At 39.8% G+C, this 11,909-nt stretch overlaps 2 protein-coding genes and 1 long non-coding RNA gene across 3 annotated transcripts; 1 reads left to right on the forward strand and 2 right to left on the reverse strand.

The window, feature by feature from the left end:
* Positions 1 to 1,302: 1,302 nt before the first annotated feature.
* On the forward strand, positions 1,303 to 7,698 carry LOC126582772 (uncharacterized). Its single transcript, XM_050246961.1, has 5 exons — positions 1,303 to 2,336; positions 2,451 to 2,515; positions 2,629 to 4,419; positions 6,538 to 6,649; positions 6,822 to 7,698. Exons 1-5 carry the CDS (start codon positions 2,180 to 2,182, stop codon positions 7,544 to 7,546), a joined length of 2,850 nt encoding a protein of 949 aa, XP_050102918.1. The 5' UTR covers positions 1,303 to 2,179; the 3' UTR covers positions 7,547 to 7,698.
* Positions 7,699 to 8,988: 1,290 nt separating this feature from the next.
* Positions 8,989 to 9,669, reverse strand: LOC126633958 (uncharacterized). The gene has a single exon (XM_050304471.1). It carries the CDS (start codon positions 9,667 to 9,669, stop codon positions 8,989 to 8,991), a length of 681 nt encoding a protein of 226 aa, XP_050160428.1.
* A 920-nt stretch (positions 9,670 to 10,589) lies between these two features.
* Positions 10,590 to 11,416, reverse strand: LOC126583422 (uncharacterized). The gene is made up of 2 exons (XR_007609745.1): positions 10,982 to 11,416; positions 10,590 to 10,804 (listed from the first exon to the last, which is right to left on the reverse strand). It is a non-coding gene; the product is annotated as an uncharacterized LOC126583422 (long non-coding RNA).
* Positions 11,417 to 11,909: the final 493 nt, after the last annotated feature.

Genomic DNA, 11,909 nt, shown 5'->3' on the forward strand with positions numbered 1-11,909 from the left:
TAGACCCGAAAAGAAGATGAAGCTCTTTGCAAGGCTTATAGATGGATCTCAGAAGATAGTGTGAGGGGGATTTCTCAAACAAGTGAAGGTGTTTGGACTCGTGTGTCCAAAAAATACTTAGAGTTCTACGAATGCACCATTCCACCGAATACCCGAAACCACAAAAGTTGTTCTTCAAGATGGAAGAAACATCTTCATCCAAGTTTGAATAAATGGCATCAAGCACTATTAGCAGCAGCAAGTAGACATGAAAGCGGCGCCAATTACTATGACGAAGTTAGTGTTTTTACAGTTTATTTTAAATGTTTAATTATATTACATTAATTTCGTGAATTAATTTCCTAAAATTTTTTTAATTATATTTTCTAGGTACGCCAAACGGAGGAATTGTATATGGAGGGCAGCTCAAAACCCTTTCAGTTTCACGGTTGTTGGGAAATTTGTAAAGGGTGGGTGTTATTTGAAGATCCACTTCAACATAGAGTGGATCCTTTGGAAGCTGCATCCCCATCTGTAGATATGAATGAAGATGGATCTCCTACCATTCAACAAACAAGGGTAGAAAATCCGACTCCGTCTGAAATTTCTTTACCTAGGCCTATGTGACGAAACAAGGCCCGAAGGTTGAGGGAAAAGGGCAAGGCAAATGCTGATTACGCCGCTCAACATGAAGTGGCGGCCTCATTTCGATTACTGGCGGAGCAAAATGCCCGTGAGGCGAAAGAAAGGAAGTGTAGACATGAAGAGCGAGCCAAACAAATACAAGAAGAGATGGATGATAAGAATATGGAAAGGAACACTTCGAATTACACTCCAATGAGTAAGGCCTATTTTGATAGGAAAAAAAAAAGAAATTATGGCTCGGCGGCAATTGTTTATCTCTGACTATACTCCTACAATGGCGGATGATGAAGATAATATTGATTATGGATATTAAATTTAAGTCGTTGTAATTTTTAAATTTAAGTTAATGTTGTTTTTAAATTTAATTTGTAGTGTTTAAATATAAGTTGTTGTTTTTAAATTTAAGTTGTTGTAGTTTTTAAATTTAAATAATAAATTATGTTTGGCCCTATGGCCCTTTGGCCCTCGGTTGAAGACGGTTTTTTGTGACAGGGCTAAAACGAGCCCTTTGGCCCTCTGGCCCTCGGTTGGAGACGGAGGAAAACATGGCTCTGTACTGTTCATTAAAATATTAATATCTTGGGGAATCTTGGAGGGCCAGAGGCTCAGCCTTCGGTTGGAGATGGCCTCATGTACATAAAATTTGGACATTATCTGCGGTGCGTGGGATTTGACGTTCCCGGCAGCGAGTAAAAGATGCATTGAGAGTATCGATTTTTAGAAAGTTGAAAACACGGGCTCCCAGTGTGCAAGACAGCAGACAGACGTAGAACCAACGAAATCTCCAATTCTCCAATTCCAATTTTGTCCCTATTCTATTCCCCAAAACCCCCCAAACAATACCATTATTATATTACAACCCCCACATATTCACAATATTTTATTATTCTCTCTGTTATGTTTGACTAGCTGTGCACTCTACAGTGCGTCTGGGGTGTACAGTTGTCGTCCTCCTCTTATCCTGCGCACGCGCCACTGTCACTGACCAAAGCCAAAGTCTCTTTTCGCAGTGAAAATGGCAGAGAGGAGCCTCCTCGAGCTTCTCCATGTGGTTTTCGATCTCTAGGGCTTCCCGAGAACATACGACGTGTCGTTTGCAGATTTCCTTTTCTCTCGATCGGCGCTTTTCGTGGTCGTTATTCCATCGTCGTCATCCTCACCGTCAATCTGAATCTCTTCAGGCTCTCTCTCAGCTGCTGCTTTTCTCTATCCATTGCGTGCAAAAAAGGAATACATTGCGTCAGACGTCGTCGTTTTTGCAGTGAAAGGTTGCTTTTGTTGCTCTGCACTTGCAGGAGAGAGAGAGAGAGTGTTCTGTAGTCGCTTAAAGGAGTGTAGTTATTGTACGGACTGTGTGTTTTCTGGTATGTTTTTGGGTGCTTTCAGAAACAAAAATTGGGGGTTTGGAGGAAATGTGAGTCCCTTTTTTGGTGAAATGGGGTTTTTTTGAAAATGGGGACTGGGGTTGGTAGATTTCATCAAAAGCTCTCCACTTTTTGGGCTTTGAAAGAAAAGGAGCTTTGAGGTTTTTCATTAGTGGTGGTGGGGAAGAAAAATGAATGATTCTGCAGGGAAAACGGCGTCGTCTTTGGTGATAGCAGAGAAGAAGATTCATAGGCCGGGTGGTTGCGTTGGCATTTTCTTCCAGCTCCTTGACTGGAACCGCCGGTTCGCCAAGAAGAAGCTCTTCTCCAAGAAATTGCTTCCTCCATGTCAGTCATTTATCTTCTATAAAAGCTTCTTTTTATTTCCTTTTTAATTAAAAAAATAATTAGAAATATAAAAAGTTCGGTGACATTTTTGTGTGTGTTAATTTGATGGATCAGCTCGAGCAAACAAGGTTTCCAAGAAGTTCAGAGATGAAAAAATGCCGATTTCCAAGCTACATTTGGTATGCATCTTATTGTAGCTTGTAAATTTAGATTTATTTGTACTTTTCTTGGTGGGTTTGATTGTTTTAATTCTCTCTTTTTGTTGGGAATGCTGTGTGTGTTTGAATGATAGATTGCTGATGAAAACAGTGGGGGTTTCCTAAATGCGAAGAAAAACGGGAATCCTAGTGTTGATTATGAGCACAAGCATGAACTGCGTGCTCCGAGTTTGGTTGCTAGGCTTATGGGTCTTGAATCCATGCCTGCCACACGCGAGCAGCCCAAGAAAGCTTCGTTTGCTGATGTTAGTGACAGTGGAGAGAAGACAATTGTGAATAACTGTAGTGGTAATGATAGAGAAGAACTGAATTTGGAGACACAAAATGGAAAGTCTGAAGCAAGGCCTCAGAAGCTGCAGAAAATGGGACCGTATGAGAAGAGGGCAGTGACTAGGTTTGGAGCCGAGGCACTTCAAATTAAGAGTGTTTTGTCGTGCTCGAGAAAGCATCACCCAAAGCTTGCTTCTCCAGTGAAGAGTCCTAGGATTTCCTCTGGGAAGAATGCTTCGCGAAACTCTCGGTTGATTGGTGCTGCTACTAGAATTTTAGAACCTGGACTGCAGTCTACGAATAGAGCAAAAGGTGCCCTCACTTACTCACCTTCGTTTCAATATCCTCCGGTGTGTGAGGTTGTGGAAGATGGAGCAACAGTTCAATCACCAGAGATTTCTAAGCATGCACGTTGTAATGCTGGTGCGTCCAATTCTCTGATAGGCCAAACTTCTTGCAAAAGCTGTGGTAGTTCAGTAGATGTTGTGGAATCATCGTCAAAGGTGGAGGCACAACAACCTGCTTTCCCATCCTTTGCTTCAAACATTATCAATGGCTCTTCGATGGTAGCAGAACAAAGTAAGCCGAAGTCATCCATATCCTCCTTTGGGAAAGAAAAGGATGCAATTTCTCAGGGAACTCGGAACCAACCTGTATCAGTTTCTGGTCAAAAGGGAATACGATCCCTGGGTGAACCTGTCACAGAAGGGAAGTCTCTACCACCAGAAGGTCTAGCTTCATGGCAGTTGTTGTCAAATCAACCATGCAAACCTCAGAAGGGAGAAGCATCTTCGATTACCTCAAAGAATAGGTCTCAGATGCAGCATCGAATGTCACTAGGAAGAGAAAGGATTCCACCCAGATCCAAACTAAATAGTCTTGATGGAAGAAGAGACTCATCTGCTGCCAATGCTGTTACAGGGACCAAAGACTTTGTTGCCTTGAACCGAAATCTGAGTGGTCGTTCCCGACCAAGGGTGCTTACCAAAATGAACGATTATAAGTTTGACACAGAGAAGGAAGCTTTTAATGGAAAAGATGAGTATCCATCACAGCTAAGGACCACAATACGGAAAAGGAGGATTATCAATGGTAGTGGCCAAGTTGAAAGTAGTGGTTTTGTTGGTTCAACTTCCACAAGACGGGGGAATTATCAGTTTGATGTGCCAACTGGAAAAAGATTAGGAAATGGTGTTCATTTTATGAACCACACTTCTGCTAGGAATAAATTAGCAGGTCAGAGAGAAGGTAACAGAGCAAATGGAAATAAGGGCACTGATGTTATTTCATTCACATTTAATTCCCCTATCAGGAACAGGACTGGAAACCCTACGGGAATGCAAGGTACAAACATAGACAATTGCATAAAGGCACCTCCCCAAGAACCATTGCCATTGAGTGGAGATGTTATTGGTGCCTTTCTGGAACAAAAACTGAGGGAGCTTGCTTGTCAAGAAGATGAAAACATGGCAACAGGTGCTTCATCCAAGAGGTCCACTGCTATGATTCTCCAAGAGCTAATATCTGCCTTGTCTGCAGATCATTCTATTTCTTCTCATGACGGACAGATGGCCAATACAGATATAGCATCACCTGTAAGTGTCTTTGTCTATTCAACTGTTTTTATTGACATAGCATTACTTATACTTTTTATACCAAGAAGAATATGTTGGAAGTGTGACTATTTGAGTCTGGGAACTAGTTGGAATGAATTTGACTACTTTGAGAGATGATATTTGGGTTTTTACTTTTTACTGACATTATGAAACCCGAGAACTTTAAATAGGAAAAAACTTAATGACTACAGTTATAGGTTTCCCTGTTTTATGTATTTGATAACTGGTTGGGTGGTTTATTTCTCATATTATGATCCAAACCTTTTGGTACTAGTATTTGTCTAATATGATGCGTTTTAGATGTATTACTGAAGTTCTTAATTTGAAACAAGCAGTACAGTACTAGGTTAATTAAATGGTATCTGATGTATGACATATGTAACTGTCCATTAGAGTTGGCCAATACATGGAAGATCTCTCATGGATGATAGTTGAGCACTTTTCGTGTTTGTATGGTTTAGTCATCTTAGGTTGCATCGCTGTTTAATCCCAGATTATATATGTCCCATGCATCATAAAATAGTTTTGATTTCAATTTCGGGGATACTAAAAAAGATAGGGAAAGTATTTCTTTATTTTAGTGCTGACCTACATTAAATGAGCTTAGATATTTGTAACCTCATGTAAATTGAAGATTCATACACAGTTATTGCTCCTGTTAGTGAGATTGGATGTTCATGTAATCGTAAATGGGGGCCAAAACGGAACTTCCAATTTTATATAATTTTAATTTTAAAAACTTTATTCTTGTTTTATATGGTAGGAGGTTGCATTTCTGTGTATTGCGGATACAAAACAGAAACTGTTCTGACCTGGGATGACTAAAATAAAATGGATACATCATTGTTGCTGGGTGGATTTTCATTAGACTTTCTTGAGCGTTCTAAGTACTCATATAGTGCTTCCACCAGGGTAGTTTGAGGTATACTAATGCGTTCTTTCTTAATTATGAGGAATTTGCCTGTGGATTCTGTTTATCAAATATCAATTCACGTGCCATGGAGGGCTTTTGTCCACGCATACGCCAATCTGTCAACAGTAATTACTTTGGCATCTACATAATGGAGGTTGTCTGTGCATGTGCACCATGTTACTAGTAATTTAGATGAGTGGAATGGAGAAGAATTCAGGTCTTGGGAAAGCTAATTAAACAAAGCATGCTGCTGCGTGATCTATTGATTTAGTTTCCTCATGCTTTGCTTAAAAATACTATGAGCAAGAATTTCATATTACATTGATAAACTAGTTACGGTGGTTTGGATATGTGAAACGAAGGCCTACTGACATTCCGGTTGGAAGATGCGATTACGAGACAAAGGTTCAGCGTCGGAGGGGTAGAGGAAGACCTAGGAAGACTTTGGAAAAGACTCTACAAAAAGACTTGAAGTACTTGGATCTAACGGAAGATGTGGCACAGAATTGAGTGCAATGGCGTTCTAGGATTCATACAGCCGACCTCGCTTAGTGGGAAAAGGCTTTGTTGTTGTTGTTGTATTGATAAACCAGGGGCAACCCCTGGTTGTTATATTCAGAAAGTGACTATTGGTAACCTATAAGCAAGTGAAAAAGTTATCAACTTCAAAGGACGTGCATTCATGAGTTGGTTGCCTGCATGTTTACTGCCATATCTTGTGTATGTATTACCCTATTAGGAACAATAATATTAAGGAGATGCTGAACCAATAGGGAGTATGAAGGGAGAATGGAAAGAAAGGTCAGGAAGACGAACAAGGGGATACCTAGGCTTTAATATTACATGATGAAATTTCTCAGTATTACTCAAGTTAGCATCTCTATTCAATCATTTCCCTGTATGCTTTCTATTTGCTTCTCCTGCAACTTTTACTGGTTAAAGTTTCTGCGGAATATCGTAGATGTTAATACTCGATTAGCATTGGCATGCAAAATTAGTTGTTTATACACACTGTCCTTTAATGATTTAATCCTCATCGCCAACTTCTCTTGTAAAAGTAGGAATTATTGTTAATCTCAGTTAATGAGCCTGCATTGTGCCTAACTTCAAATCTTTCTTGTGTTTTATAAAAAGGTGTTTTGGTACATTTCTTGACTCTTTTAGCTTCTGTTGTTCCTCATCAGGCTTGTGGAAAGACAGATAGATCAGTTGGAATCTTTCATGATGGTCATCATTTGAGCCCTGGGTCGGTTCTTGAAGCTTCATTTTCTTCGAGTAGTCTGGATGATAGCTCAGGTAGAGTACTTGAGTAATAGTAGAAACTGCTAGGCAAAAACAGATACATAATTTCCTTTTCTAAACCGAGGTGGTAGAGTACTCGGATAACCCCCTAATCTAAATGTGATTTGTTTTGTTTTGATAAGATCCTTGAAATGTGATTTTATCTTCGTCTTGCTTCTGATTCCAGGGCATAGGTCCTTCTACCCTCACTCTATGGATTACTCTGCTGATCAGTTGCAACTTGGACATGATGCTGATATTGTAGACTCTGCCACTTCAGCGGACAAAAATAAGACTGGCGGTGAGATGATAACTGCTCTTTTCGGCAATGTATCAAGAATGTTGCATAGCATCGATGCTGGTGGGGAGAGATTGAGTGGAGGCAAGCTCACCAATGCAAATGAAGTTATCTTGAATGCCGAACTGTTGTTTGGAGATGTGACTCTTCACAATAAGGGGAACATAATGGAAGGTCTTTTCGTCAGTCCCTTGCTTCTTGATCTGGAAACTATTGCTGGCACCATGATGACGAAATTCCATGTGTATAGTAGTTTCAGGGGCGTCAAAGAACTTACTGAATTCCTATTTGGCTTTGTCGTTGAGTACTTGGAATCAAAATATGACCGATACTGCAACTCCGGATTCAGATTTTGGAAAAAACTCCCCGCAGGCATGAACCACAAGTTGATGATTCAAGAGGTTCGGGAGGAGATTCAGAAGTGGACGGATTTGGCTGGAATGATTCCTGATGAGTTGATAGAATGGGATATTAGTCATTCCCTGGGGAAGTGGACGGATTTTAATATCGAAGCGTTTGAGGTCGGTTCTGAAATTGACGGGGACATTCTTCAAAGTTTGGTTAATGAAGTTGTGATCGACCTCTGCGAGAGCAGGCTGCTGGATTCCTTTTGAAATTCATGTAAAACCCTAGCAACCATTTTTTTATATTTTTGAGTTCGTAAGATCATAGATCAGCCATGTCACATGTTAAGTTCTGTGTTAAACCAAGCAAATGTATTCTTTTGTACAAATCAATGGAAGGCTTAGGGTTTAGTTTAAGATCAGTTATCAGGTTTTGCCAGTTTGTACGTGCTAGAATTTTGCACTTTTTTTATTTTCCCGCTTTTGAGTGTCATAAAAGTTGGTCAACCTTATCAATCCAACTGCTGATATAATAAATAGCCGAAAAAAAAAAAATAGTAGATAGTGTTTGATAACCTGAAGTACCAAAAGTGGTTTTAGCAAAAAGAAAAAAAGGAGGGGTATCATTGTGAAAATGAAAGTTTCATTATGTTCACCTGGCCTTATATGAGAAGCATGGTTAGAGCATCTTCTGTTTTTTGCAATTTTAGACTAAAGAGGCTGCTTTTTCTTTCTTTAGCTTCACTTATTTATTTATTTTTTCTTTTACAAACACAATTTAGGCCTAGTTTGTTATTTTTTTTTCACCAAAAACTGATTAACTTTAAAGTTAAGCAGTTAAAAAAGTGCTGTAAAAGTAAAATATACTGCTTACTTTAAAAGCAATGGTCTCTAGACATCAGTTTTTAAAAACTGGCTGTAAGTTACTTTTAAAAGCTGCTTTAATAAAAAAAGTAGAGTTGAGCCTTTAGAATATTTTAAATTCCTGTTATTTATTTTAAACAATGACATTATTTATTCTTGGACAGAACTTAGTTTCAACCGCAGTTCTTGCTGCTAGCCAATCACAGATGAACATGTGTTCAATTTGTGATTAAAAAATCAATTATTTGGACACGTGTCCATCCGTGATTGACCAGCAACCTGGGCTATTGCTTATTTTTTAGCAGCCAAGTTCTGTTCGTATGAAAAACATTGTTAAGAAGGATAAAGAACAAAACTTGGCTTGGCTAATCACAAATGGACATGTGTTCAAGTAATTGATTTTTTAATCACAGATTGAACACGTGTCCATCTGTGATTGGCTAGTAGCTGCTGATTTTTCAGTAGCCAAGTTCTGTCCAAGTGAAAACTGTCCAAGCGGTACCTCTAAGCTTTTGCATTCCATCAAAAAACAAAAGTGGTAAGAGCCGTTACAAGTAAAAGTTCCATTCAAGTAGATATCTGGACCGATCAGATCAAAATTTTTACTACCATGATTTGATCAATCATCTTCAATTAAAACAGAGGATTTGCACAAACAACAAATCAAGGGGAAAAAAGTACATCCAGGAGTTGAAACAATTCATCAAACTTTATCATTGACTAGTTACATTCCGAAACAAATAAAAAAAAAAAGAAAAAAAAGAATTTTAAGTGGTATTCGAATTCCCAGGCCATGAAACCACAAACACCATATTCAGCAAAGAAGACCCCCCAAAAGCACCAAACTTTCAGAACTGTCTGTACCCCAAAACAGTCTTTGGCATTGCTCTGCCATTGCCGTTGGCATTCCTTCCGCCCCTGTTTTCGCCGCTAATAGCATTAGCGGCGGCGGACGACAACCCCTTCAACTCCTCCATACTCGCGTAGCTCTTCCTCCCCATGACGCCTCCACCATTGTTGTGCCTCTTCTCTCCCGCGATCGCCGATTTACTCCCTCTTGAATTCGACAGAATCCCGTCCGCCGCTTTCGTCCAACTCTTCGCCGGCGGAGTCATCTCCTGCATCGACGGAAGCCTCGACGGCGGCTTGCGGTTCTCTTTCCGCAACACGGCTGAGAAATCAGGCACCGATTGAGCGAGAACGGAAGACCCTTTTCGCGAATCGGTCAGATGGGTCTGAAATTTGACTTGTTTCTTCAATGGGGTCGGTTTCGATTCGGGTTCTTCGGACTCCTCTGGGCTCATATACTTCCTCCTTAGCCGCGATTCTCTGAGTTCCGCGTAGGCTCTGTATCTGGGTCCTCTCTCCATGGAGTAGCTCTCGGTGGCGAACCTCAGGGGGACTGGATGCTGATCTGGGTTAGGGTTCTGTGAGAGAATGAGAGCGATGGGGTCGAGGGCTTGGAATAGCGACTGAAAAGCTTGGTTTTGTAGGTGGGTTTGTTGCAGAGAGCCGTTAGTCTCTGCCATTGTTGAAGAATTCGAGGTCAGCTGCGTTTTGTTTTCTTCTTCCTTCTTCTCTCTCTAAAATCTCAATCTTTCTCTCTCTAGAATCTGAAATTCGGTCGTTTTTGGGGTGGTTCGTATGTAGTTTGTGAATTCGGTTTTACTTAGTTTGCAATTAAAGGTTTTGTATTTGCAACGGTCGAAAAATGGAAAGAGACTCTGTGTTACCATTTTGCTTGCTCTTTTTCTCGCTTCCAACGTTCTGAATTTTGAATCGCTTTGGATACCCTATCGACGGTCTGATTTGACTGACTTTTCCACGATGACTTTTTAGAGCCGTCTGATATTTTATTCCTTGTGCTGTGTCAGCGGCAGGGGAACTAAAAATTAATCAAGGGAAAGTGGCTAATAATTCAAATATTTGGTTCTAATTTTGCTATGTCAGCGTACTTAACGGAGCTGATGATAAACTTGACGGAGGGGGTAAAATGGGACTTTAAACATCGGTCATGAAGGCAAGATGAGTCACTTTATCTTTTGGCCAACAAGGTGAGATTTGCTCATACTAATAGACTTTCATACAACTGTATTATAAAAGTGTGCATTTAAGGGCTCGTTTGGTATACATGATTGGATTAAAATAAATAACTTATTAAATTAAAGGTAGGTTGAACGAAAAAAATATAAAATTATGAGTACCTAAAGAATAAAAGATAAATTACTCACGAAGAAAACTTATCCATTTCAATCTTCATTAAAATGGTTGGATTAGTAGGGATAGCTAATCCTCTTTTAATTCCATCCCGATGAAAAACCAATCACTTCCGCCTTCAATATACCTTGAATTTGAGAGTTCTTCGTTCCAATCCAATCGTGTGTACCAAACGAGCCATTAATCTCTCTATTTTAAGAGGGCAATACATCAATTAAGATTTTGGCATATATTGTTAGCTCTTCATATAAGGTGCCATGGCATTAATATTGTGCAAATTACATAACTGTTTCGGAAGAAATGTGTCACACACAAAAGGAATTGTGCAAATTACACTTTGTGGTATTTGTATTTCTGCCTCAAATTGAAACCAGTGATGGTCTGGTCAAATCCATTGAGCACCAGGGTACTTACAGCTTCAACCCCTTGTTCCAGTGCTGCATCAATCTGTCCACATATATAGCAGATATTGGTCGCACCTTTAAGATCAAAGGTCGAAATGCACACACGTCGAAATGAACAGGCACCGTAAATTGTGTATGCGTGAACATTTGTACACGCATCATGCGGATGCAACCAATTATATAGAGACAAAGACATAAATATTTTGAAACAACCATATACCTGATGTCTGTCTACGGTATTGAATCTCTGTAGAAGATAGGCTTCCATGTCCACAGTTCCCGGTGGATTTCCGATGCCTGAAAACGTAATTCAAATATTTTTTTTGATTTTCCACCAAGGCAAGCAATAGACCTTGTATTGAAACTCGTACTAGGGGCAGTACGAGTTGCGGTAGTTTTGTTTTAGACTTAATAACAAACCATCCTGATTTTCTGGTGGATAAAATACCAACCCATATTAGACGGAGAAAGACCACTCGAACCAATTCAAACCCGTAGTTTCGGGCGGCGTTGGTTTCTCACCGGAAGTGGGATTAGTTTCATTCTATTTGTTGAATGCATACATATTGTAACATACACCACAAAAGCAGTACATGACATTCAGTACAAGTAATGGAACCCTTCCTTCACCGGATACAGATTGCAAAAATTTGAGAACATGACTTTTAAGACTTGTTCTTTATGTTACTTCAACCTTTCCTTAAAGTGCAACAGAAATTTAGATAGTGGATTCCCACGTTAATGGCATGGCCAGAACAGAGTTTCATGATATGGCCTTTGGGACATCACAGGGTTTAGGTTTTAAGTACCAAAATTATAAGAGAACACGTATGAGTAGTGGTACTTAAAGAACAGTTATATGAGCCTAAATTGACGCAAAAATGCAAGCAGAAATGATGAGAACAAACCGATTCTCCGCTATAATTCATGTAGGCTTGAGGCTTCACCAACGTAATTGGTACTTCTCCGATGGAACCTGTACTGATCCCGCAAAGCAATCTGAATGAACAACAAAACACAAGAGAATGTGGAGCTGAAAAACAAGGACTGAAGCGCTTAAATACCACTGAAGACCCACCTATTCCAACCAAGGCCTTTGACTGAATTGTATTCATCGCAATGCCTTCTGTTTTAGCAAATACCATCAA

The sequence above is a fragment of the Malus sylvestris genome, chromosome 9 (assembly GCF_916048215.2).
Source record: "Malus sylvestris chromosome 9, drMalSylv7.2, whole genome shotgun sequence".
NCBI lineage: Eukaryota > Viridiplantae > Streptophyta > Magnoliopsida > Rosales > Rosaceae > Malus > Malus sylvestris.